This window comes from Chrysemys picta, chromosome 17 (genome assembly GCF_011386835.1).
Source record: "Chrysemys picta bellii isolate R12L10 chromosome 17, ASM1138683v2, whole genome shotgun sequence".
Taxonomy (NCBI): domain Eukaryota; kingdom Metazoa; phylum Chordata; order Testudines; family Emydidae; genus Chrysemys; species Chrysemys picta.
Window position 1 is genome coordinate 19,618,034 of NC_088807.1, and position 27,463 is coordinate 19,645,496.

Below are 27,463 nucleotides of genomic sequence, written 5' to 3' on the forward strand. Positions count from 1 at the left end.
ATTTATATAATTCGAATTTGGGAAACAGATTGTATAAAGTCGAATGTATGCGGCCACACTAGGCACATTAATTCGGCGGTGTGCGTCCAAGTACTGGGGCTAGCGTCGATTTCTGGAGCGTTGCACTGTGGGTAGCTATCCCATAGCTATCCCATAGTTCCCGCAGTCTCCCGCGCCCATTGGAATTCTGGGTTGAGATCCCAGTGCCTGATCGGACAAAAAACATTGTCGCAGGTGTTTCTGGGTACAGCCTCACCCTTCCCTCCCTCCCTGCACGAAAGCAACGGACGGCAGATAACCATTTCACGCCTTTTTTCCTGGGTGAACACTGCAGACTCCATACCACGGCAAGCATGGAGCCCGCTCAGCTCAAGACAGCAGTCATGAACATTGTAAACACCTCGCGCGTTCTCGTGGAGTTTATGCTGAGCCAGGACCAGAAAAACGAGGCGAGGAGGCAGCGGCGGCAGCAGCGCAGCGACAAGCGTGATGAGGACATGGACATGGACACGGACACGGACACAGAATTCTGTCAAACCGCAGGCCCCGGTGCTTTGGAGATCATGTTGTTAATGGGGCAGATTCTATCCATGGAACGCCGATTCTGGGCAAGGGAAACAAGCACAGACTGGTGGGACCGCATAGTGTTGCAGGTCTGGGACGATTCCCAGTGGCTGCGGAACTTGCGCATGCGTAAGGGCACTTTCATGGAACTTTGTGACTTGCTGTCCCCTGCCCTGAAACGCCAGAATACCAAGGTGAGAGCAGCCCTCACAGTTGAGAAGCGCGTGGCGATAGCCCTGTGGAAGCTTGCAACGCCAGACAGCTACCGGTCAGTCGGGAATCAATTTGGAGTGGGCAAATCTACTGTGGGGGCTGCTGTGATGCAAGTAGCCAAAGCAATCACTCAGGTGCTGCTACGAAAGGTAGTGACTCTGGGAAATGTGCAGGTCATAGTGGATGGCTTTGCTGCAATGGGATTCCCTAACTGTGGTGGGGCGATAGATGGAGCCCATATCCCTATCTTGGCACTGGAGCACCAGGGTACCCAGTACATAAACCGCAAGGGGTACTTATCAATGGTGCTGCAAGCACTTGTGGATCACAAGGGACGTTTCACCAACATCAACATGGGCTAGCCGGGAAGGGTTCATGACGCTCGCATCTTCAGGAACACTACTCTGTTTAAAGGGCTGCAGCAAGGGACTTACTTTCCGGACCAGAAAATAACCATTGGGGATGTTGAAATGCCAATAGTTATTCTTGGGGACCCAGCCTACCCCTTAATGCCATGGCTCATGAAGCCATACACAGGCAGCCTGGACAGGAGTCAGGAGCTGTTCAACTACAGGCTGAGCAAGTGCAGAATGGTGGTAGAATGTGCATTTGGCCGTTTAAAAGGTCGCTGGTGATAGTTACTGACACGCTCAGACTTCAGCCAAACCAATCTCCCCATTGTTATTTCTGCTTGCTGTGTGCTCCACAATCTCTGTGAAAGTAAGGGGGAGACCTTTATGGCGGGGTGGGAGGCTGAGGGAAATTGCCTGGCTGCTGATTACGCACAGCCAGACACCAGGGCGATTAGAAGAGCACACCAGAAAGCGCTGTGCATCAGAGAAGCTTTGAAAACCAGTTTCATGACTGGCCAGGCTACAGTGTGAAATATCTGTTTGTTTCTCCTTCATGAAAACCCGCCCCCTTTATTGACTCATTCTCTGTAAGGAACCCACCCTCCCCCTTCCCCCAGCTTGCTTTCAAACCAAATAAAGTCACTATCGTTTAAAAATCATTTATTCTTTATTAGTAGATTATAAAAAGAGGGAGGGAACCCAGGTGGGGTTTGGGAGGAGGATCAGTGGGAAGGAAAAGGCCACTAAAAAGGGTTAAAAAAATAACAGCCTTTTGCTTGGGCTGTCCACTGGGGTGGAATGGGAAGGTGTACGGAGCCTCCCCCCCGCGTTCTTACATGTCTGGGTGAGGAGGATATGGAACATGGGGAAGGGGGAGGGGGGTTATACAGGGGCTGTAGCGGCACTCTGTTTTCCTGCTGCCGTTCCTGAAGCTCCACCAGACGCCGGAGCATGTCTGTTTGCTCACGCAGCAGCCCCAGCATTGAATCCTGCCTCCTCTGATCTTCCTGCCGCCACCTCTCATCTCGAGCGTCTCTCCTGTCCTCACGTTGGTCCCTCCTGTCCTCACGTTGGTCCCTCCTGTCCTCACGTTCACTAGCTTCTTTCCTATACTTTGAAACCGTGTCCTTCCTCTCATTCAGATGAGCTCTGTCACTGCGGGTGGATTCCATGATTTCTGCAAACATCTCGTCTCGTGTCTTCTTTTTCTGACGCCTTATCTGTGATAGCCTTCGGGACAGAGGAGGGAGGCTTGAAGAATTTGCAGCTGCTGTAGGGAGGGAAAAAAAGAGAGAATTTTTTTAAAAGATACATTTTGCAGAACAATGCTTATACTGTTTCACGGTGAACAAGACTATTCACATTACATAGCACATGTGATTTCTGTGCAAGGTCACATTTCACCTCTTAATATTGAGTGCCTGTGGCTTTGCTGCTAGAGATCACAGGTCCGGGCAACAGAATTCGGCTTGCATGCGGCCATGGTAAGCCATTGTCTTTCGGCTTCTGCGCCCTCCTTTTCCACATACCAAGCAAAGCCCGTTGAGTGCTGCAGTTTTCCTGTTAACATTCAGCAGCAGCAGAAAACAAACTAACCACCCCCCCCATCCAATTCTCTGGATGATCGCTTTATCCCTCCCCCCACCACGTGGCTGGTATCAGGGAAGATCCCTGCAGGAACCAAACTAACCCCCCCGCCCTCCCCTCCCGCCATGAATTCTCTGGGATGATCGCTGTACCCCTCCCCCCACCACGTGGCTGGTAACAGGGAAGATCCCTGCTAGCCAAACGCGAAAAGCTCAGGGCCAATTTCCCCCCCTGTGCTTGGCTAACTGCAGGGAAGGATTTCTTTTCAGCCACAGGCAAACAACCCAGTAGGAGCGGCCACCTCTGTCCCTTTAATTAAGTTCCCGTATTTCAACCAGGTTACCATGAGTGATATCACTCTCCTGAGGATTACACAACAAGATAAAGAACGGATGTTGCTTGAATGCCAGCAAACACCGGGACCATACGCTGCCAGGCTTTGTCAGGCAATGATACCAGATTACTTGCTGCAAGCATGGTGTGATCAAGTGTCCTACCATGGAGGACGGAATAAGGCTGCACTGCCCAGAAACCTTGTGGCAAGGCTTTTGGGGTACCTCCAGGAGAGCTTCATGGAGATGTCCCTGGTGGATTTCCGCTCCATCCCCAGACACGTTAACAGACTTTTCCAGTATCTGTACTGGCCGCGAATGCATCCCAAGTCCACAGGGCAAAGTAATCATTAAAAAACGCTTGCTTTTAAAACAAGTTTTATATTTTAAAAGGTAAACTCACCTGAGGTCCCTTCCATGGGGTCATGGTCTTGGGTACTGGCTTGGGAGGGTACTTCAGTCAGGCTGAGAAAAAGATCCTGGCTGTTGGGGAGAATGGAGTGCTGTGTGCTCTCTGCAAGCGCGTCCACCTCCTCCTCCTCCTCCTCTTCCCCATCCGCAGAATCCTCAGGTGTAGCTGATGAGACTATCCCCGACCCGGAATCCACGATCACAGGTGGGGTAGTGGTGGCAGCCCCCCCCTAGAATTGCATGCAGCTCGGCGTAGAAGCGGCATGTCCACGGCTCTGACCCGGAGTGACCGTTTACCTCCTTTGTTTTTTGATAGGCTTGTCTGAGCTCCTTGACTTTCACGCGGCATTGATCTGAGTCCCTATTGTGACCTCTCTCCATCTTGCCCTTGGAGATTTTTTCAAATGTTTTGGCATTTCGTCTTTTAGAACCAAGTTCTGCTAGCACTGAATCCTCTCCCCATATAGCGATCAGATCCAGTACCTCCCGTACGGTCCATGCTGGTGCTCTTTTTCGATTATCGGCCTGCATGGTTACCTGTGCTGATGAGCTATCTGTGGTCACCTGTGCTCTCCACGCTGGGCAAACAGGAAGTGAAATTCAAATATTCGCGGGGCTTTTCCTGTCTACCTGGTCAGTGCATCCGAGTTCAGATTGCTGTCCAGAGCGGTCACAATGGTGCACTGTGGGATAGCTCCCGGAGGCCAATACCATCGAATTGCGGCCACACTAACCCTAATCCGAAATGCTAAAATCGATTTTGGCGCTACTCCGCTCGTCGGGGTGGAGTACAGAAATCGATTTAAAGAGCCCTTTATTTCGAATTAAATGGCGCTGTTGTGTGGACGGGTGCAGGCTTAATTCGAATTAACGCTGCTAAATCCGATTTAAAGTCGTAGTGTAGACCAGGCCTCTGTGATTCAGCCCAGCGGCCAGGTTACAGCACGCTTTTCCCCCCATTCAAAGTCTCCCTCCGCACCGGGGTCTCAGGCAGTTTTCCCTTCACTGCCCAGCTAGTGCCACTCCCTTAGCGGCTGGCAGTGCATGGACGCAGCTGGCTGCTCTGGTGCCACGGCGGCCTCCGGTGGGCAAAAGGCAGAACTGCAGCACTTCTTGGGCAGAATATATTTTATGCATGAAAAATCAAAATTTATACGGGACAGATTAATTCTGCCCATTCGCAGATGCACAGAATTCCCCCAGGAGTAAACAATGGTGAATGGTTCCAACACTGGTGTGATGGTTGCCCTCCACTCTGGGGATGCCACCTGATGTACTGGGGTAACACTGAGCCCCCCCATTCCACCAGCCTGGGCTCCCTCATGCTGTCCTGCTGAGCCAGGCCCTCAAGCCTCCTTCAGCACACACACAGGTAGGGACACACCCAGCTGCAGAAAGACACAGACACTGAAACCAGCTCTGCGTGGGAAGGCTATGTTGCATGAAGATAGTAGAGACCTCTTTCAATTATGACCTGGAAACAAAAATGTGGTAGCTGATTGCCTTTCTCACCTGCCTTTGTCTTCACCAGATGGTCCACCGGAGGATGAGGATGTAATAGTTGAGCTTATTACAAACACTCTTACTTCAGTTACAAGAGAACAGTTTCAAGCTGTTTGTTCAGTGTGTCCAATTCAACAAAAACTACGGGAATTTCTGACAAAGGGATGGCCCAGTAACCCTAAAAACCTTGACCCAGTTTTCCTGCCTTATTTTAGAGTTCGGGGTGCACTTTCTTTGCTCGATGCCTGTGTGCTACGAGGAACACACCGGCTACTTGTGCCAGAAGGATTACAGTCAAAACTCATACAGCTGGCACACGATACTCATCAAGGAATTGTCCGAACCAAACGACGACTACGGGATCTGTAGTGGTGGCCAGGGATGGAGTCTCAAACTGAAGCACTCATAAAATCCTGTGTCACTTGCCAACTGCATGCTAAGACAGCAGTGACATGTACCCCTCCATTACAGCCTGTTCCTCCTCCTGAATCTGCATGGGAAAAAGTGGCGATTGACATTGTAGGACCCTTTGATACTGCTCCAATTGACTGCCGTTACGCCATCACTTTAATAGACTATTTCAGTAAATGGCCCGAGGTAGCGTTTACATCGCAAATCTCTTCTGCTACAATAATTAAGTTCCTCTCTTCAGTTTTTAGCAGGGAAGGTAACCCCAAAGAACCGGTTTCCGATAATGGTAGTCAATTTACTTCCCTGGAGTTTGAAACCTTTCTAGCAGAGAGAAACATTTTACACAGAAGGTCATCCCTATATTACCCTCAAGCCAATGGGGAAATCGAACAGTTGACCAGAAGTTTGAAAGAGAGTTTGCAAACGGCTAAACTGGAAGGGCGATTGTGGATACCCTTCACTACTGATTTCTTGCAAGGCTACACGACATGCCACAATGCAAAGATCACCAGCAGAGTTACTGCATGGCGAACAGATGAATACGAAACTGAACATTGCTGGATTGTGAAAGGCACGACCTGATGCCCCAACCGAAGATGATGTGAGAAAAACAGTTGAAGAGAACCAAGCAAAGTTAAGTAGTATCTACAGTGTTTCCAGTGTAATATTTCTGCGAATAGTATAGTCTCGTTTCCTATTTGTTCCTGTGGGTTAGAACAACAATGTTTATTTTAACTGGGAGAGGTTCTTACGAGAGGAGGGAATGTGGTGTTTAGATGCTGCTGTAATGATTAGAACTGGGAGCACTGGCTGTTGGGAGTCGGAAAGGAGGGGGAGGAGTTGAGGAGGCGAAGTGAGGGTTACAGGGGGTGCAGGAGCAGCAGTTTGGTAAAGAGGTTTCCACTGTAAAAATAAAGTCCTGTTGCAGTGTGTTAGTACCTTGCCTGGTTGATACACAATGTGATAGCAGACTCGGGCCACAGGGCAGAACGGAGGCAATGGGGACATGAGAGGACATGGGACGGGGGTGGGGTTGGGGGGATGTGAATGGGGGAGAGGACGCAGGCCAGGGGGCTGAGGGGCCCAATGCGTGAACGTTGGGGTCGGGGGTGAAGGACAAATCAGCTGGGGAGCCAGAGCTGGGGCATCTGCTGGGGGGGGGGCAGTTTCTCTTGAGCTCTGTCCCTGTGTTCTTCCCCCCTCCCCTTTCTGGGGGGCTGGTCGGCTGCCCCCTCCCCCCATCTCTCTTTTGCAGCATCCTGAGGTTGGAGAGGGAAACTCGGCTCAGCCGTCAACCCCTGTGAGCTCTGCCCTGGGCCCTCAGCTGTGCAGACCCACTGCCCCGGGGATGGGCTGGGGAAGGGGACACGGGGCCTTTCACCTCTAGGGGGCTGGCGCTAATCTGTGTCCTTTTCTCTAAACCAGGGAGAGAACCCAGGAGTCTTGGCTCCTAGCCACTCCCATGCCCCAATCACTAGACCCCATTCCCCTCCCAGAACTGGGGTATATAACAGGGTAGCTGCTGGGGCATCAGGTTTACACAGAGTTTCACTGGCAGTAGCAGAAACAGGAAGCGAGCGCTGGCTCTGAGCAGACTTCCCCTTTCCTGGATTTATTGACTGCTCCTTTAGCAACTCAGGATCTACATTTATCCCTCCCTCCCCCACTCGCGGGGGCCAGAAACCACAATGCCTCAAACCGCATCCTGTCTCTGTGCCACATCACTGAGCTAAACGACGATGCAGGGACACTACCTGGGAAGGAGGTTGGCCAGGCCCCTCCACCCTCATGCTCCAGGGTGGGCGCTGGGCCCAGCTGGGTCAGGAAGGAACCTCTGCCCTGCTCCATGGGAGAGGGTTGCTCTGTGGGGGGCACTGAGTGTTTGTGTGGGGAGCCTTCCTCTACTCTGAACTGCAGCTCCAGGGAGGCTAGACGGGCCTGTTGGAAAAGGTCAGGGCAGCCTGGGCATCTCTTGACACCTCCTGAGATTGCCCCGTTCCGAGCTTGTCCCCGGACTAGGTAGCTCCCATGTGGGCCTGGGAGGTGATGGGGGTGGGGTCCAGGCAACTGGGTGAGGGGATGTGGTTTGCTGGGCATTGCAAGGAGCTGGCTTTGCTCTGACCGTGGTAGATTTGGTCTCGAGATTGCAGAGAAACCATCTGATGGGAAGAAAGGGGCCGAGCGCATCACTGGCTTCCTGGGGCTGCAGCCCCCAGTGCCGTTCCTCATTCTGCTCACACTCTGGCTTCAGGCTCAGTGGAGCTCAGCACTGGGGTGTTGGTGGCAGCGCTGAGGGACCCCTACTGCCTCGTCATGGCGTCTGCTCTCACCATCCTCCTCCTCGGTGAGTATCAGAGACAGCCAGGGCGTGTGCCCATGGGGGAGGGATCTGAGACCAGGGTGTAAGATCCAGATGCTCTGGGATCTGGTCACTAATGAGCTGTCTCCTTTCCAAGCTGCTGACTGGCCGAGCACAGTGTGGTGTGGGGAGGTGGGGAGGACGGTAACATCAACGTCGGGGGAGGGGATGCATGGGGGGGGGAAGAGGAACGGAGCCCTGAACCTTCCCCAAAACGCAATCCAAACTCCCCCAGTGAGCTCAGTCCCGGCCCCATTCTTCTGTGCCCCCCACACCATGAAGTAACTAGGAGCCGAATGTGACTCCCAGGGTCTGAGGAAGCAGACAGGAACCATCCCGTGGTTCAATGTCCTGTCCCCCGAGGCTGTGAGGATCGGAGGGGGTGGGGGCGGCAAATGGATTTATTTCAGCTCATACAAATGCTAAGAGGGCCCGTCCATGGGCTCTAGATCCCATCAGGGAACCGAAACGTTCACGGTCAGTGCAGCCGTGCGGGAGAAACCCCCCAGATCAACCCCCAGATCAACCCCCAACAGCTCCCTCCCCTGCACTCACAGCCCCCCTGTTCCGAAGGCCTGGGGAAAGGTGGGTCTTGTGTGACTCCCATGGGTCACAGACTCTATTTCCAACCCTGGGGTGGGGGGCAGAGCTGCAGGGGGCTCAGGGCTCAGGCTCCCTGGCTGGCTTCAGGCGGGGCCGGGGAGGGCAGGTGATCTGTCATGCAGCTGGGACCTGAGCTACATCTGGGTGAACCTCCTGCCCCCAAGCCCCATGGGCAGGCAGTGCCAATCCTGGTAGGGACAGACTCCTAGAAAGGCCGAATGAACTGAATTGGGGTGGGGGGAGGTGGGGGGCTGTGTCTCCCCTGTTTAACTCCTGTCTCTTGTTGAAAGCTGGGTGAGAATACCCCAAACCCACCATCTCGGTGAGCCTCAGGTGGGTGGTGGTGCTTGGGGGAAGCGTCACCATCCGCTGTGAGGGTCGGTACCGATCCATGAAGTTCTTTCTGCGTAAAGCTGGACACCCGAACCAGCAGGTGCGGATGCTGCCTGATGGGACCGTGGCTGAATTTCCCATCCCCAGTGTCAACCGGGAAGATGGAGGGAGCTACACCTGCGAATACCACTCCATAATGGAACAGAATCGCTGGTCGGATCTTAGCGACCCTATCGAGATCATTGTAGGAGGTGAGGGAGGGGCCCAGCTCAGTGTCCCAGCTCCCAGCCCCACACCCAGCCAGATTCACAGGGGGTCTCTGCACTGATGGGATGCTCAGAGCCAGGCTCTGCCCTGATCCCTGGGCCCAGCAGAGGGGACGCCCGGCTGGGGAGCGGGGACAGAGTCACTGGGGGGCTCCCCAGCCAGGGGGGAGCAGCAGCCACTGGAGATTCAGGGCCAAGGGAGTTGGGATCCCGGCTCTCAGGGGGAGCTGCAGAGCAGGGGGCCTATCCCAGGGGATGCTCCCCAAGTTGTCCCCACTCTGGGGATGCACAGAGGAGTCCGGACTCAGGGGCTGCCGAGCCGGCACCATCCCCAGCCACAGACCCCCCTCCCTGGACTGACAGTAACGATCGATGCTGAGTCATGGGCAGAGGTGGAATAAGGTTTCCTGGGGCCCTGGGCCAGAGCAAGGGGGATCCCTCCCCACCCCTTCCACCTGCCTTGCCTCTCCTGTTCCGACTCCTCGGCCTGCAGCCCCGCCCACAGCCCCACCCCTTCCGCCCCTTCTCCGGGGCCCAGCCCCATTCCACCCAGAGTTCCGCCCCATTCTGTCCCCCCACTGCAGCCCCGCAACACACTTGCTCCTTTCTTCCCCCCCCACCGCGGCCCCAAGAACGGAGAAGCTCTGTTCCCACGCCCCTGCCCCGAGGTGCAGTGGGGAGTGAGAGCTCCCCCAGCGCTGAGGCCGCAGCAGGTAGTGAGAGTCCTCCCGTCCCGGGGCTGCAGAGATCCCGGTGCTAAGACTTCCCCTGCCCCCACCCCCCATGCCTCTGCAGGGACCAGGGTCGGAGTGGTGGGGCTTCTCCCGTCCTGCTCACCCAGCTGCCAGGGCTCTGGGGCCCCCCACTTGGCCAGGGCTCCTGGGCATGGGCCCCGTCGGCCCAGTGGCTGATCCAACAGTGGTTGGGGAGGGTGGGGGGTGATCTCTGAGTTGGTGTTTGAGGCCCTTCTCCCCCCCCGATAGATGCTGGTTGTTTACTTTTATCTTTTGCTTTATCAGTATATTTACAATAAATGTGGCATCTTTGCCTTATCCCTCTTAATAAGATCCTGCTGGTTTTTATTCTATTGGTATAACATAACATTGGCACTCCCCCTCACATGGATCACCTCCATGTCATACCCCTGGAGGAACAGGCTCCATCTCAGCAGCTTGGCATTAGCCCCTTTCATTTGATGCAGCCACGTCAGGGGTGAATGGTCGGTGCACACGGTGAAGCGCCACCCAAATAGATACGGCTGCAGTTTGTTAAGGGCCCACCCCATGGCCAGGCATTGCTTCTCTATGGCCGCATAGTGCTGCTCCCGGGGCACCAGCTCCTTGCTCAGGTACACAATGGGGTGTCTCTCCCCCTTAGTATCAGTCTGCATCAGCACCGCACCCGCCCTGTGTCTGAGGGGTTGGTGAACACCAGGAAGGGTTTGTTAAAATCCGGGTTTACCAGCACTGAGCCCTGGATAAGTGCCCCCTTCAGCGCACCGAGAGCCCTCTGGCACTGCTCAGTCCAGACCACCTTGTCCGGCTTTCCCTTCCTACACAGCTCCGTGAGGGGTGCTGCCAGGGAGCTAAAGTGGGGTACAAACCTCCAGTAGTACCCTGCCATCCCAATGAAAGCCTGGACCTGCTTCTTAGTCTGGGGAGTGGCCAAAATCCTGGATTGCCTCCACTTTGTTCGGCTCTGGCTTCAGGTGGCCTCCCCCCACCTTGTGACCCAGGTAGGACACCTCTGCCATCCCCACCTTGCACTTTTCAGCTTTTATGGTCAGTCCTGCACCCTGGAAGCGACCCAGCACCCTCTTCACCTGGGACACACGCTCTTCCCAGGTTTGGCTAAAGACACAGATATCATCAATATATGCCAGAGCAAAGTCCTCCATCCCCCTTAGCAACTGATCCCTCAGGCGCCTGAAGGTGGCAGGTGCCCCCTTGAGGCCGAAAGGCAGGATGAGGAACTTGAAGAGCCCTATTGGGGTGGTGAAGGCAGACTTCCAGTAACCTTTGGCAAGATCCATGCTAGTGAGGAACTGGGCGCCCCACAACTTATCTAGGATCTCATCGGTCCTAGGCATGGGGTAGGCATTGGACACGGTGATGGCATTGAGTTTCCGATAGTCCACACGGAACCGGATCAACCCGTCCTTCTTGGGGACCAGCACCATAGGTGAGGCCCAGGGGCTGGCGGACGGCTGGATCACCCCTAAAGCCAGCATATCCCCAACCTCTCTCTCCAGGTCCTGGGTTTTTTCCCAGTGACCCTGAATGGAACACCTGCCAGTGGACAGCCAGGTTAGTGAGCCGAGGCCGGTTGGAGAACAGCTGTCGGTATGAATGCAGCACCTCTCTGATCTCTGCCTGCTGGGCAGGGCTTAGCTGGTCTGAGAGGGGAATTGATTCCAGCGAGGGGTTAGCCCCAGACACAGGGAGGAGTCCCACCAGGGGGTCCTCTCCCTTCTCCTCCCACTGCCCACACACAGCCAGCACCAACTTCTCCCTGTCCCAATATGGTTTCATCATGTTGACATGATATCCCCAGGGGCTGTGTGCCCGGCTGGACAGTTCCACTAGATAGTTCACCTCATTTACCTGTCTGATGACCTTGAAGGGGCTGTCCCAGGCTGCTTGCAGCTTGTTCTTCCTCATGGGGATGAGGAGCATCACCTGGTCCCCGGTAGCATAGGCACGGGCACGGGCTGAGCGGTCGTACCAGACCTTCTGCTTCCTCTGGGCCCTTGCTAGGTTTCCCCTAGCCAAGCCCATGAGCTCCATGAGCTTTTCACGGAAAGTCAGTGCATACTCCATCAAGTCCAGGGGCCCCCTCACTCTCCTCCTATACAGCAACGAGGAAGGGGAAAACTCTGTGGATTCCTTGGGCACTTCCCTGTATGCGAACAGCAGGTGGGGTAAATACTTGTCCCAGTCCTACAGGTGCTGGTCCATAAAGGTTTTCAGCATCATCTTTAGGCTCCCATTGAACCTCTCCACCAGCCCGTTGGACTGAGGGTGGAAGGCCGAGGCCTAGGTGTGTCGGACCCCACACTTACCCCACAATCACTGGAGCAGGGTCGACATGAAGTTAGACCCCTGGTCTGTAAGGACCTCCTTGGGGAACCCCGCTCTGCTGAAGATGGTCAGCAGCATGTCTGCCACGGTGTCTGCCTCGATAGAGGACAAGGCCACCACCTTGGAGTAGCGCGCAGGGAAATCTACCACCACCAGGATGTATTTCTTCCCTGACTGGGTCACCCTGCTGAAAGGCCCCACTATGTCCACGGCCGCCTTCTGGAAAGGCTCCTCTATGATGGGCAAAGGTCTCAGCGGGGCTTTACACTTATCCCGAGCCTTCCCCACCCTCTGGCATCACAGGACCTGCAATACTGTTGGACAGCATCAAAGACCCCGGGTAAAAGTTCTGCAACAGCTTTTACCGGGTGCACCGAATACCCATTTCAAGTGTCTCCTTGCTACAGGCACCTTGACGGGGGGCCCAAACACTCCCTTCAGAGTCATGTAGGCATCGGGCACTAGCTGGTCTGGGCCCACCACCTTGGACCCCGCCAGCGTCACCTCTGCACCCATGTCCCAGAACCCTTGAATGCTCCTTCCCCCCACCTCAATGGGGATGATGTCACGATCGTCCCCTGGGGCCTGTCCCACGCTCACCCGGTGGAGTGAGTATGGGCACTCCGGACCTGGGGCCCCACCTTCCCCTGCTGGCCTGGCCTGGCGGTCCCCTCCCTCCGGCACAGCCCTCTCGACTGCCGCCTCCTGGACCAGCTATGCCCCCTCTCGGTTCCACCCAGTTAACATTCCGTGGGTTCTGCTTGGCCATTTTCTTCATCTTCAGGCATTGTACCACCTTGTGTCCCTTTTGGCCATGGTAAGTACATTTCAGGTCCCTCAAGTCCCATGATGGGTTCGGCCCACTCCAGCATTCCCAGGCACCCCTGAGTTGGGCTTCCTGAAGTCCCACCTTTGATAGGTCTCTGGGTGACTCCCCTTCTGAGTCCCCGATGTGGGTCTCCCTCTTGTCCCCTATCTGCTGTCCACAAACTCATCCGCCAGTGCACCAGCACTGCGCAGATCTTTGGGCTTCCGGTCCACTAGCCGCATCTTAAGGTCCGGAGGGCAGATGTCATACAGCTGCTCCAACCCCACCAGGTTATACACATCCTCTGTGGTAGTGGCCCCTGTGCCCTTCCCCCACTTGCGGAGATATTCCCCCAGCAGATTGACGACCTCCTTGTAAGTGACACCTGGGGTTTTGCGCACACCCTGGAATCGTTTCCTGTACGCCTCGGGGGTCAGTTCAATCTTCAGCAGCAAAGCCTCTTTGAACAGGTCGTAGTCCCCTGTCTCAATCCCATCCATTTGGCTGAATGCCTCTTTGGCCTTGGGACCCAGCACGGGGGTCAGGCAGCGAAGCCTGTCTGCGGGATCAATCTGGTACAGATCACTAGCCTTCTCACCCCCCCCTCCTTGAACTGGGGCAGCAGTTTGGTGGATCTGGAGTCTGTTCCTCAGACGGGTCATTCTCTACAAGCTGAGCAATCAGCCGCTCCTTAGTGAGCCTCCCCACGCTCAGCCCCCTCTCCCTGCACAGACGTGCCAGGTCCCTCTTACGGAGCTGGTTCTAGGCCATCTCCAGTCTTGTTCCTTTCAATTCCCTGGTTTTATTGCTAGCCACCACTCTCTGCAAAGCGCCTGCTACCACGTTGTCATGGACTCACAGATCGTGCGCACTCTTGGCCCCGTGTGGTCCGTGGAGGGAACCCCCTTCAGGGCAACAGCCCTTCTCGGGGGTCCACTCTCTCCCGGAGGTTAAGCCCCTCCATCTCCTCGAACCGCACCTCTCTGAGCCTTAGCATGTCTGTCTCTTGCCGTGGGCCCCCTCAGGTACTCCATTCACTCTGGACCTCTGGGGCCTCCACTCCCAGAAGGAATAATGCCACCCTGTTCTCTAGACTGGAGTGACTCTCAGCCTGTGTAAAACAGGAGGGGTTATTGAGCGTCTGAACACAGCACAGGAAACTCTCAGGGCCTCAGGCCTGGCCTCTCTCAGCCCAGCACATCCCAGTCTCCCTGCATCCAGGTGGGCTCTGCCTGCTCTCTCTCTCCAGCCCAGAGCCCCTCTGTTTTCCAGCTGGGCATCTGAGATCCCCGGCCCGAAGCCCCGCCTCTGTCCATTGTCTTCTCTCCAGGGAAACAGGTTGCCTGGGCCTCCTCGCCTCTCATCCGTCCTTTGTTCCCCACTGACTAGAACCAGCTGGTCAGGTTACCAGGGTCCTCTCTCCGCAGCCCATTCTCCTCCCACTGGCGAGAACTGGCTGCAACTCCTGAGCTGGGCCTCCCAGTCAGCCGTCGCTGGGGTATCCATTCTCCAGGCCGTTCACTGGCCCTCTGTAAAACAACCCCCCTCTTCCACCACCTCGTTAAACCAGTAACACCCAAGGAAATTGAGTCCCGCCCCCTCTGCATGCAAACCATTGGAAACAACAAGAAACCCCCCTGCTTGTTCACATTGCCACCAACACCCGGTGTTGAGCTCCACCCAACCTGAGGCCCGAGTGAGAGCGGAATGAGGAACTGCGCTGGGGGCTGCAGCCCCAGGAAGCCCGTGATGCACTCGGCCCATTTCTTCTCATCCCTGCAATCTCGAGGGCAAATCTACTTGGTCAGAGCAAAGCCAGCTCCCTGCCATGCCCAGCAAACCACAGCCCCTCCTGCAGCTGCCTGGTCCCCTGCTCCCACCATCACCTCCCAGCCCCACATGGGAGCTGTCCACTCCGGGGACGATCTGGGAAAGGGGGAATCTCAAGATATGTTAAGAAGTACCCAGGCTCAGGCTGCCCTCACCTTTTCCAACAGGCCCATCTAGCCTCCCTGGAGCAGCAGCTTAGAGCAGAGGAGGGCTTCCTCCCCACCTGTCCCCTGAAAGGAGCGACCCTCTCCTATGGAGCAGGGCAGAGATTCCTTCCTGACCCAACTGGTCCCAGTGCCAACCCTGGAGCATGAGGGTGGAGGGGCCTGGCCAACCTCCTTCTCAGGTACTATTGCTATAGATACTGTTCTTAGCACAGTGGTGTGAGACAGAGACAGGACAGGGGGTAGAGGTTTCTGGCCCCCACAATGGGACGGGGGAGGGATAAATTTAGATCCTAAGTTGCTAAAGCAGCAACCGAAATATCTGTGAAAAGGAGAAGTGTGTCCAGAGCCGGCACTCGCTTGCTAATTCTGCTACTCCCAGTGAAACTCAACATAAACCTGATTCCCCGGCAGCTCCCCATCTCCCCCAGGTGTGACACACTCCCCTGGCGCCGGGACAGGGGTTGGGGGCTGCCCGGGGGGGCTGGTTTAATGATCTGTGTTTATTACAAAGCTGGAGGTTAACAGGATGCAAAATAACATCAAAGCTGCCTTGATGCGTCTCCTACCCATCCCGGTGCTGAGCCCCCCCTTCCCCCCACATGTGGGTCTGCGTGGGGCAGGGGGACAGAATCTTGATGGGACAGGGCTGCAGCGCGGGGAGGGCAGCGTCCCCCCTAAATCTTCCCTAGATGCAGAGTTCTCTGGGGCTGGCGCTGTTGGGGCGTGAGGCTGTTGCCCCCTGGGGTCTGGCGCCCCATGGCTGCGGGGGGCTCTCACTCCGGGACTCCCTGGTTCACGTTGATCACACCATACACACTGGGCTGCAGCGTCTGGCCGTCCAGCTCGGCGTAGGTGTCGGGTTCGGGATCCTTGGGATGGGAGGGGAGAGAGTCATTCATGTGTGTGTGTGTGCGCGCGCACGCATGCACCAAACACCCCGCCACACACATACAGAGCAGGGCCCATCCCCTCCAACAAGGGGCGACAGGGAAACACACACGCACACCCTGCAATCCCAGCTGGTGATCCCATAAGCCCACCCTCCTCCCTATAGCCCGACCCCCACCCCAAACCACTGAGTGTTCCAGGAAAGTCTGGGAGGGGATGTGAGAGGCCTGCTGGGGCCCTTGGGGGTCAGGCCCATGGGGGAACAGGGGACACTTACCAGGGTCTGTGGCTCTTTCCCTTCGTCCATGGAGGCGTCTGCAGAACAGAGACACCGGCTGAGCTTCACCCCCGGCCGGTCCCGAGCAGAACCCCAAACCCAGCTCTGACGCCTCTGTCCAGCCAGTGCGGTCAGAGCCCGGCACAACCACCCCTCCTCCGCCCCACAGCATGGGCCAGGGTCATTAGCCCCATGTTACAGAGAGGGAAACTGAGGCACAGAGACGATGGCAGAGTCTAGGGCAGGGGTCAGCAACCTTTCAGAAGTGGTGTGCTGAGTCTTCATTTATTCACTGTAATTTAAGTTTTCGCGTGTTGGTAATACATTTTAACGTTTTTTAGAAGGTCTCTCTCTATAAGTCTGTATATAATATCACTAAACTACTGTTGTATGTAAAGTAAACAAGGTTTTCAAAATGTTTAAGAAGCTTCATTTAAAATTAAAATAAAATGCTGATCTTAAGCCGCTGGCCTGCTCCAGCCCACTGCCGGCCTGGGTTCCGTTCATCTAGGCCAGCAGCGGGCTGAGTGGGGCCTGCGGCCGGAACCCCGGCTGGCAATGGGCCGGCAGCCAGAACCCCAGGTTGGCAGCGGGCTGAGTGGGGCTGGTGGCTGGGACCCCAGCTGGCAAGAGGCCGGCAGCCAGAACCCTGGGCAGGCAGCCAGAACCCCAGGTTGGCAGCGGGCTGAGTGGGGCCGGCACCCCAGACCAGCAGCAGACTGAGCTGCTCAGCCCGCTGTCAGTCTGGGATTCCATCGGCTGGCTCCTGCCAGCCAGGGTCCTGGCTGCCAGCCCCGCTCAGCCCGCTGCCAACCTGTGTGGGGAGTGCAGGAGTCAGGGCAGGGGGGGTGGGGGGTGGGTATGTGTGGGGAGTGCAGGAGTCAGGGCAGGGGGTGTGGGGGGAGGGAATGTGTGGAGGGTGCAGGAATCAGGAATGGGGTCATGGGGGGATGAAGGGGGCTGGAGTGCAAGGGGGTGCAGGGGTCAGGGCAGAGGGCTGGGGGGGTGGGCTGGGATCAGGGGGGTGCTCCCAGCCCCCTGCCCTGAGCAGCTGGAGGCTGGAGCAGGGGGCTGGAGGGATGCGCTCTGCTCCTACCCTCTTCCCAAGGCCCTGCTCCTGCCTCCTTTCCCCCGCCTCCTTACGGGTCTGAGCAGCGCGGGCGCTGGGTCTGCTCTTCCCCCCTCCCTCGCAAGGGCCATCGGCAGCAGGGGGGGAGAGGAGGCGGGGCTCCCCGCACACGCTGGGGGAAGAGGCGGGGGAGGGGGAAGCTTGGCTGCGGCGGAGCCTGCCCTACAGCAGCAGCTGGCAGGCCCCCTGCTCCCGCCAGAGAGAGCGGTAGGCGGGGTGGGGGCGGAGAACAGTGGGCTGGGTCGGGCAGGATTTTTAATGGCCCGCTGCTGCCTGCCGGGGTCTGGCTCAGCCCGCTGCTGGGGTTCGGCAGCGGGCTGAGCGGGACCCGAGCAGGCAGCAGCGTGCCATTAAAAATCGGCTCGCGTGCCGTCTTTGGCATGCGTGCCATAGGTTGCCGATCCCTGGTCTAGGGGGTTACGGTGGGGTGGGAGGGGGGCTGGGAGTCAGGATGCCTGGGTTCTCTCCCCGGCTCTGGGTGGGGAGTGAGGTCTAGAGGTTAGAGCAGGGGGCTGGGAGCCAGGAGTGGATGGGGATTCCCTGTAGGTCACTGGCTGGGAAGATCCGATGGAGATTTGAAAGGGGGGACACAAAACCCCCCGGCCTGGAGGGAAGAATGGGGGGCACACAGAGGGAGACCATGAACTAGAGGGGGAGCCCCCAAAAGCCCCTCCCTTCCCCAGGGGTCATGCCCCACTCTGGTACCCCCTTGGGCGTGTTACTCACAGATGGGGTCTTCCTGAGCCGGGGCCTTCAACACCCCCAAAGGGCTGGCATTAAAAGAGAGAAAATCCCTTTGTAAATGTCATATCCACCCATCTGCAGGGAGATTCCCCAACACAGCCAGAGAGCCCCCCATCCTGCCTCACACTGAACCCTGTTCCCTAATTCAACCTTGTCCCAACCACTACACCCCACTCCCCTCCCAGACCAGGGAGAGTCCTGGCTCCCAGCCACCCTGTTCTAACCACTTGCCCCCACGCCCCTCTCCAAGGTGGGACAGAACCCAGGAGCCCTGTGACCCCGGCAGGCCGATCGGGAGGGGGAGGAGCTGGGTTCCTACCTGCTCGGTCTCGGTGTGGCTCCTTTTCCTGCAGAGGGAAACAAATCAGAATCCCCCATGAGCCGATCAGGATCCCCCAGTTCCAGTGCCCGGCCACTCACCCCCCACAGGGGAGCAGGGATGGAGGGCCTGGGGGGGTTCCCTCTGCTGCTGGTGCTGAGCCTGGATCCCTCCTGGGCTGGGCCAGACCATCAGGGGGCAGCACAACACCAGAGCATGCACCGGGGGGAGGGGCAGATTAACTCGGGGGCTTTTCCTGTCCCCAATCCTCCCTCGTTAGTGACTTGTTATAACAAACCTGATCCAGGCCGGTCGGTTCCCCTGGCACCCCATGTACCCGAGAAGCTCTTTATACAGGGACCCTTAGCCCGGCACTGAGACGCAGCCACCTCTGGGGTGGGACAGGTGCGTGTGTACAGGGATTACACATGCAACAGTGTCCTCTGCTGAGCCCCCCACACTCTTTGACCTTCCCTGCACAGTCCCCCATCCCAGCCGTGACCCCATCCCGCCCTTCTTAGTGGCAGGTTTAACCCTTCCCTCGCTGGGTGGGGCACTCACTGGCTCGGGTTTTTCTGAAGCAGACGAAGGCCACGAGGAGGAGGAGGAGGACGGCGGCTGCTGCGCTCACCCCGGCGATGATGCCGCTGGTCGGTGCCGGCGATTCCGATCCGCCTGGGAAATTGCAGCAGCCTGAGTGCCGGGAGCAGCTGGTCTGTCCCCCCCCCGGCCCCTCCCACCCCAGGTGGCGCCCAAGGGCAGCAGAAAATTTTATGGGGAGGATGTCAGGGGCCCTGAGGAATCAAGTGGGGTCAGAGCCAGCAATATTTGACGGATTTAGGTGCTCGGGACACTCGGGTGCAGGGGGCTCAGTAGGGGGCGCTCTCCCCCGGCAGTCAGGCCTTGCCCCAATGCCCCAGTGTGGCACTAGGGGGTGCTGTCTGAGTAACCATTTCCAGTCTCGTCCCCCGCACCTCCATGCTTCACGGTGCCATGGCACCAGTCAGGCCTGGCCACACCGATTCAGCTCTGGCTCTGAGCGTCCCGTCAGTGCACAGCTCCCGCCCCCCCAAGGGTGTGGGGCTGGGAGCGGGGACACTGAGCCGGGCCGCTCACCTCCTACGACCAGCTGCACAGGTTCACTGGGCTCTGAGGAGATGAAGGGCTCTGATCGGGGCCGGTAGCTGCAGTTGTAGCTCCCTCCGTGCTGCCGGCCCACGGTGGGGATGCGGAACTCGGCCCCGTCCCCAGCAGGGTCCATGTGTCGCGGCGGGTTCTGGTCTCCAGCCTTGTGCAGGAAAAAGCTCACGTCCCGGCGCTGCCCCTGACACCGGATGGTGACGTCTGCCCCTGGGGCGGTGACCCCAGTGGGGCTCAGAGATATGGAGGGTCTGGGTAAGCTGGGATCTGCGCACAGGAGACAGGCTGTGAGAACCAGACCTGGGCACCCACCCAGCCCCGGCCTCCCCGGCCGGCCTCAGCCCCAGGCAGATCCAGGGTCCCCAGACAGAGATTCTCTCCCAGATTGCAGAGTTCCCCCCACCCAGAATCCCGGCCCTGCGAGCTGGGCACCCAGCCCCACAGACAGCGAGCCGCAGCTCCCTAGTGCTTGGGATCCTCATATACCTGTATCTGATCCCTGCCTCACTCACTGCGTCTGGCCTGCCCTGGACAGAGCGACTCATGGGCTGGTCTCTGGCGCCCGGCACCGCAGGGCCCAGGGTTGCCGGTGTCCAGTTTTCAGCCAGAAAGTGGGTTGAAAAGGGAACATGGCAGTGCCGCTGACCGGACACTGTCTCATTCCCTGCAGTACCCAGCCTCTGCCACCAGGGGGCGGGAAGAGCAGCAGCTGCTGGAGCCTGGAGGAGCAGTGGAGCTACTCAGCAGGGGCCCTGCCCCCTCTCTGTCCCCCTCACCCCCCCACCGCCACAGCGTGGCTCCCCCTCCCTGCCACATTCATCCCCAGCCACCCCCTCCCGCACCCTGACCCACTCACCCCCGGAGAGTGGCTCCCCCTCTCCCACCATCCCCCCACCCTGCCCCACTCACCCCCACCCGCTCCCCCTCCCCACTCTACCCCCGCCCCCAGAGCTCGGGTCCCCTCCCCTGCCCAACTCACCCCCACCCCCAGCCCGGGAACGTGGCTCTCCCTCCCCTGCCCCTCTCACCTCCCCACCCCTGGAGCATGGTTCTCCCTCCCCCACCCTGCCTCACTCACCGCAACCCCCAGAGCCTGACTCCCCCTCCCCCACCCTCAATCCTGGAGCGTGGCTCACCTGGCATGGGGAGGGTGGTGGAGAGAGCAGCGAGTGACAGTGGAGGTGGGGGGGAAGAGAAGCAGGGGGCGGGACCTTGGGGAAGAGGCGGAGCAGGGGCTGGGAGAGGTTCCCGCACTCAGTGTCCGGTTTTCACAAATTGAAAAGTTGACCACCCTAGCAGGGCCTGAGCCTCCCATAGGAAGGGAGTCACACCCCTGGGAGGCAGGGAGGGGTCATTATCCAAATTCTACATGGGGGGAAACTGAGGCACAAACAGATTCACTTTCCTCAGTGAGCTCCCAGGGGCAGGGACTATCTCTTCACTCTGTGTTTATGCAGCGCCTGGCACAACGGGGCCTTGATCATGGCAGGGGACCTACATGCTCCCCCGACACAGGGGATCCCGCTCTATTGAGGCCAGTATTTGCAGAGGTCTCTACTAACTCTGGGCGTCTCGGTTTGTGGGCGCTCGGCCTGAATCCCCCAAGATTGAGGCCCCCACACAAGGAAGGACACTTTTGAAAACCGCGATGGGGTTCCATCACACAGTGTTTGTGACCACGCCAGGAGCTGGGCCAGATCTCCTGGGTCCCAGCCAGCGCCTGGTCCACCAAGCCACCGCTTCTCCTGCAGCCCCTGCCTCATTCAGCCCTGGCCGGGGCATTGCCTGGTGGGGCCTGGAGAACAGGGGGGATGGGATCACGGGATTAAATAGCGACTCACGGTTCCTACGAACAAGGGGCAGCGTTAAAGTTGCCTCCCTGCCCCAAACATCCAGGGGCTGCTGCTTCCCCTGGGCTGGGGAACCCCCCAGTGACTCCGTCCCTGCTCCCCGGCCGGGCGTCCCCTCTGCTGGGTCAGGGCTCAGGGCAGAGCCTGGCGCTGAGTATCCCATTGGCACTGAGACCCCGTGAGGGTCTGGCTGGGGGTGGAGCTGGGAACGGGGACGCCGAGCCGGGCCCCTCACCTCTCACCACCAGCTCCACGGGGTCGCTGGGGTACGACACAGCGAATGGCTTTGATCTGTTGTGATAGTAGCAGCTGTAGCTCCCGCCGTGCTCCCGGCGCACGTTTCTGATGGGAAACACAGCCTCATTGTCGTCTGTATCCACAGGTGGGAAATGGAATCGCTCTTTATTCAGCACGAACCGCACACCCCGGCGCTGCCCCCGACACCAGAAGGTCACGTCTCCCCCTAGGGAGACCCCCCCGCTGGGGCTCAGGGAGATGCTGGGTTTGGGGTAGCTGGGCTCTGCAGGGGGAAGCAGACAGGCCGTGAGACGCAGGCCCCGTCACTCAGTCCTGGGGCCCATCCTCACCACGCGGCTTTAGTGGTGGGTCAGACCCGGCGGCCCTGGGGATGGGCTCCTGGATGCCTTTCCACAGGGGCCAGAGTTTCCTCTGAGCCCTGGGCTAGCAGCATGAGACACGGAGCAACCCCAGCCCCTGGGGACCCAGAGCTCTGCTCCCTAGCGGGTGACAGGCCAGGACAGTCTCCAGGGTCCATTCACTCCCTGGTTTCTCTGCTGGGAGGGCTGGGGGCCAGGACTCCTGGGTTCTGTGCACAGCACCACCACTGACTTGTAGGGGACTGTGCAAGTCTCTACTATACACTGAGGTTTATAACCTTCAGCTCCGCCCATCACCCCATAACCGATGTGTTGCCTGGGAAAGGCCCCTCTGCTCTGCAGCTCCCTTGGGGGCCTGAATCCCTCAGCCCTGAATCTCCAGTGGCTGCTTCTCCCCCTGGATGGGGAAGCCCCAAATGACTCTGTCCCTGCTCCCCGGCCAGGCGTCCCCTCTGCTGGGCCAAGGGTCTGTCTGGGTGTGGAGCTGAGAGCTGGGACCCCCAGCCTGGTCTGGATCCGAGTCATGGGGATAATAGGAGGTGTTGCTGCCTCCGTCTGCCCGGCTCGCTTTGGGGATGGGAAATTTGATCCCAGCCGAGTCCCCGCCCGGCGCTGCTGCGTTCCTGGCCCCAGCCTTGTCCAGAACAAACTCCAGACCCCGGCGCTGACCCCGACACCGGATGGTCACGGCTCCCCCCAGGGTGACCCCCCCGTGCTGGGGCTCAGGGAGATGGAGGGTTTGGGGGAGCTGAGCTCTGCAGTGGGAGGGAGATGGGGCGTGAGACAGACCCCGGCACGGCCACTGTGCCCCGTCCCCAGCATGGAGCGTCAGTGATGGGGCAGAGACAGGGTCAGGGTCTCCCCTGGGATCCAGGTCACCAAAGCGCCACGGGGCTGAGATATCCCCCCTCCACCCAACCTTCAGTGCTTGGGCTGGACGTCCCATCTGCTGGGGCCTGGCTGGGTGTGGGGCTGGGAGACGAGGTGCTGGGCTGGGCCCCTGACCTGCTACAATGATCTGCACAGGGTCGCTGGGCTCCGAGTAGGCAGTTTGTATTGTTCTGTTGCTATAATGACAGGTGTAGCTGCCACCGTGTTCCCGTCTGGCGCTGGTGATGGGAAATTCAGCCATATAACCAGCAGGGTCTTTGTAAGTCAGATTGTTCTTATTTTTATTCTTGTAGAGGACGAACCTCAGGCCCAGATGCTGATGCTGACACTGGATGGTGATGTTTCCCCCCACAGGGATCACCTCACCGGGGCTGACGGAGATGGAGGGTTTGGGGTAGGACCCCTCTGGATTCACAAACAAACAGGCAGTAAGTGGGGGTGACACAAATCGCGTCCGTCTGATTCAATCCTCTGCCCATCTGTCGCTCCAGCGTTTCACCCCCGCCTGTCCCTGGGGTGCAGGCCCAGCCCCGCGGCTCACAGCCAAGGAGACACACAGCAGGGCGGAAAGGAGATTTCCAGTCTCAGATTCCTTTAGTCAATTCAGCCCTGCCCCCGCTGCAGTCACGGGGTGACTCCTGATTAACCCCAAAGAGCTAAGATCAGAACTTGTCCCTGCCCCTGCCCCTGCCCCTGCTCCAGTCAGGCAGTGGGGGGATTGGGATCTACCCTTTGGGGTTCCTGGTCCAAATTTGGGTTATTTGAGCAAGCGGTTCCCAGGACAGCCCCCTCAAGAAAACATGTTTACAAAATCCCCCAGTTGTTCTAACAGGTGCCCATCCCTCTAATGAGTGGGGCGAGGTCTCTGTCCCCACCTCTGGGTGTGGGAGGGAGCGTGTGTCTGACAGGATCATCTCTTTCGGGGATCTGTGCCCCTCACCCCCCACCCAGATCCCTTCTCCTTAAAGCGGAAATTCCCCCAGCTGCCCCATTCCCCACAGATACTCACGTCCCGACACCCCGCTCCGCCTGGCCAGCCAGCAGCCTGGAGAAGAGACGGGTCATTAGTGACCAGATCCCAGAGCAACTGGATCCTACACCCTGGTCTCAGATGCCCCCCATGGGCACATGCCCTGGTTGTCTCCGATACTCACTGAGGAGGAGGACGGTGAGAGCAGACACCATGATGGGACAGTGGGGGACCTCTCAGCGCTACCACCAATGCTATGGTGCCCAGCTCCACCCAGTCTGAGGCCCGAGTGTGAGCGGAATGAGGAACTGCACCGGGGGCCGCAGCCCCAAGAAGCCCGTGATGCGCTCGGCCCCTTTCCTCCCCATCAGATGGTTTCTCTGCAATCTCCAGCCCAAATCTACCGCGGTCAGAGCAAAGCCAGCTCCCTGCAACACCCAGCAAACCACATCCCCTCCAGCAGCTGCCTGGTCCCCCAACCCCCCATCACCTCCCAGCCCCACATGGGAGCTGCCCAGTCCGGGGACCAGCTGGGAACGTGGGACTCTCAGGAGGCATCAAGAGGTGCCCAGGCTGCCCTGACCTTTTCCAACAGGCCCTTCTAGCCTCCCTGGATCAGCAGCTCAGAGGATGCCCCCCCCACAGTGCCTCTACAGAGCGACCCTCTCCCATGGAGCGGGGCAGAAATTCCTTCCTGATCTGGCTTGGCCCAGCACCCGCCCTGGAGCATGTGGGTGGAGGGGCCTGGCCAACCTCCTTCTCAGGTACCGTTGCTGCAGACGCTGTTCTTACCTGAGTGACGTGGCACAGAGACAGGACAGGGAGATGGGGGTTGTGGTTTCTGGCCCCCGTGAGTGGGGGAGGGAGGGATAAATGTAGATCCTGAGTTGTTAAAGGCAGGGTTACCATTCGTCCAGATTCTCCCGGACATGTCCGGCTTTTTAGATTAAAAATAGTGTCCGGGGGGGGGGGGGGGGGGAATTTGTAAATATCTTAAAATGTCTGGCATTCTCCGCCCCTGCAGAGCATGGCGCGGGTGATAGGGTGGCCGGCTGGATTGAGCCACTAGCATGGGGCTCTAGCAGCCAGAGCATCTCCTCCCCTTCCCCGTTCCTCTCCCCTGCAGCTTCAAATCACTGGCCAGGTGGCCTCCGGCAACTCTAGAGCTCCTCCTCCCCCTCCTCCTCCCCTGCTGCCCAGCGTGCCGCTCCCTGGGGAGAGAACCTGCTTTTGCAGGGGGGAGAGAACCGCCCCGCAGCAGGGAAAACAGAGGGTTTAGCTCCTGTCTGGAGCCCAGGTGTCCCTTTCCTCGCAGGGCGCTGGTCGTGTCCCCGCTGGAACGGAGCAGGGGCAGGGGGAGGGTGACTGTGGGGTACATGACCGATGGAAAGGAAGCCTGGCAGCAGTAGTCATGCCCAGCCTGGTGCTGGGCGCTGGGGGATAGATTTTGGGGAAGATTTAAAAAAACCAAGTCCCAGACAGATGATGGTTAGAGGCCTTGGGGGGGTCCCCCCCATTAATGTCTTCTGAAGTCTCCCCACCCCCAGGACCTCTGAGCCAGTTGTGGCTGTGTCCAGATGCCCCCTGGAGTGTTCTGCGGAGCGGCACGGTAAGGGAGCCAGGGGGGTTGGAGAAGGGGCAGGGGAGTTCTGGAGGGGGCAGTCAAGGGACAGGGAGTAGAAGGGGTTGGATGGGTTGGAGGTTCTGGGGGGGCCTGTCAGGGGACAGGAGTGTGGAGAGTGGTCGGAGCAGTCAGGGGACAGGGAGCGGGGGGGGGGTAAGATGCGTTAGGGGTTTTGGGGGGGCAGTCAGGGCACAGGGAGTGGTTGGATGGGCATGGGATCCCAGGGGTCTGTCTGGAGGTGGGGGTGTGGATAAGGGTCGGGGCAGTCAGGGGACAGGTAGGGGGTAAGGTCCTAAGGGGGCAGTTAGGGTGGGGGGGTCTCAGGAGGGGGCAGTCAGGGGACAAGGAGCAGGGAGGCTTAGGTAGGGGATGGGGTCCTGGGGGGCAGTTAGGGCAGGGGTCCCAGGAGGGGGCAGTCAGGGGACAAGGAGCGGGTGGGGAGTTCAGGATTCTGAGAGGGGCAGTCAGGGGGCGGGAAGTGGGAGGGAGTGGATGGGGGCATGGCGGGGGTGGGGCTAGTGCGTAGCTAGGGTGTCCTCTGTTTTGATTGTTGAAATATGGTAACCCTATTAAAGGAGCAGTGGATAAATGCATGAAAGGGGAAGTCTGCCCAGAGCCAGCGCTCGCTTCCTGTTTCTGCTACTGCCAGTGAAACTCTGCATAAACCTAATGCCCTGGCAGCGACCCCCTGGCAGGGCAGTGGTTGTCTAGTGATGGGGGATGGCTAGGAGCCAGGACTCCTAAGTTATCTCCCTGGCTCTGGTTTGGGGGTGGGATCTGTTGCTTAGAGAAAAGGACACAGATTAGAACCAGCCCCCTAGAGGTGAAAGCCCCCTTGTCCCTTCCCCAGCCCATCCCCGGGGCTGTGGGTCTGTGCAGCTCAGGGCCCAGGGCAGAGCTCACAGGGGCCGACGGGCCGAGCTTCCCTCTCCGACCCCAGGATGCTTTGAGATTCCCACCTGGCCACGTGAATCCTGGAGCTGGGGCTTTAAGAAAAGCACCGAATATCGCCAGACCTGCGGTAACATTGCAGGAGTCGGCAACCCCGTGAGCCCAGCCTGCCAGGAATAACCCTGTGAAGCGTGTTCTGTATGCCAGGGATAAAAGCAAGGGGAGGCTGGCCGAGTCCCGTGCTGGAGGTGAGTGAGCAGGGTTCTCAGACGGCCACACCAGCTCCTTACCCACAGACTCACCGTTGGCTGGAAGGCAGAAGAAACCCCGGCTGCACCCAAACACAGATGATGTGTTTAATTAACAGGAGGAAATGAAACCTGACAAGAAACCTTTTGGATAAAGCATATTCCAGTTACATCATATTCACACAGAGAAAAATATTTGTATAAAAATATGGAATGCAACGTTACACCAACCCCATTTCCTCCCAGGCTGGGGGTTCAGCCAGGGGAGGGGCGAAGGTGTCAGGGTCCCTCTCTCCAGCCGCTCTGCTCAGGACAGCTCCACAGAGTAGGGTCCGGACGTCCCGGGGTATTACCAGATTTGCCTGTTACTTAGGGTTTTGCTCATTTATTAGGGTGACTCTTCTGGGGGGTGTGGGGAGGGTCTGTACTTCTATCAATGTGCTGCTTGTGTTCTCACAAGGAGACCTACTTCTCCCTGCTGCAAGTCCCCTCCCAATGGAGCCACCCTGCAGGGCCTCAGTTCCCCTGGGCTTGGTTCCTCCAGAACCAGACACACACACACACACACACTCTAACTAACTAACAGAGCAAGTCTAAATGGACGGGGTCAAGCAGCACTTCCAAACTGCCACCCTCGTATGTCCCAGGTTCAGAATGTCCCTATCCCCACTTTCATATCACAATTGTCCTGGCAGTAACCCACGTGATGAGCAAACCGCACAGTATTTTTGAGTGCTACAGGGATCTTTAGCTTAGGTAAGAGGAGCGTTGCTGCAGAGTAAATGGGGAAGCTAAAAACACAAAAGAGTAAAGTTCAGAGAGAGAGAGAGAGAGAGAGAGAGAGAGAGAGAGAGAGAGAGAGAGAGAGAGAGGCAACCAGCTTAACCATAGAAGTTATTTATTGAATAATAGTGTTAACCACATAAGGAGCCTAAACCAACATAACAGTTACATTATTAAAGGTTACAAAAATCATATATAGAAAACTCTACCTGCCTGAGATAGAAAAGAAAATAGAGAGAGAGAGAGAGAGAGCGCTGGGATCTCACCGTTCC

At 58.0% G+C, this 27,463-nt stretch overlaps 1 protein-coding gene and 1 long non-coding RNA gene across 2 annotated transcripts; both read right to left on the reverse strand.

The window, feature by feature from the left end:
- Positions 1–15,239: 15,239 nt before the first annotated feature.
- On the reverse strand, positions 15,240–17,887 carry LOC135976201 (uncharacterized). The gene is made up of 3 exons (XR_010593402.1): positions 17,841–17,887; positions 15,986–16,023; positions 15,240–15,689 (listed from the first exon to the last, which is right to left on the reverse strand). It is a non-coding gene; the product is annotated as an uncharacterized LOC135976201 (long non-coding RNA).
- Positions 17,888–18,966: 1,079 nt separating this feature from the next.
- Positions 18,967–24,044, reverse strand: LOC135976425 (immunoglobulin superfamily member 1-like). Its single transcript, XM_065571887.1, has 5 exons — positions 23,830–24,044; positions 23,685–23,720; positions 22,283–23,080; positions 21,403–21,687; positions 18,967–19,653 (listed from the first exon to the last, which is right to left on the reverse strand). The coding sequence occupies exons 1-5, from the start codon at positions 23,858–23,860 to the stop codon at positions 19,181–19,183; spliced, it is 1,623 nt and encodes a 540-aa protein (XP_065427959.1). The 5' UTR covers positions 23,861–24,044; the 3' UTR covers positions 18,967–19,180.
- Between the last annotated feature and the right edge of the window lie 3,419 nt (positions 24,045–27,463).

Coding starts and splice junctions, on each gene's coding strand:
- LOC135976425 (XM_065571887.1), bottom strand. CDS start 23,860: ATGGTGTCTGCTCTCACCGTCCTCCTCCTCA. Junction 23,081..23,684: donor GCGGAGCGGGGTGTCGGGAC/GTGAGTATCTGT, acceptor TTGTGAATCCAG/AGGGGTCCTACCCCAAACCC. Junction 19,654..21,402: donor CGTGGAGCTGGTGGTGAGAG/GTGAGGGGCCCG, acceptor CCTGGGGCTGAG/GCCGGCCGGGGAGGCCGGGG.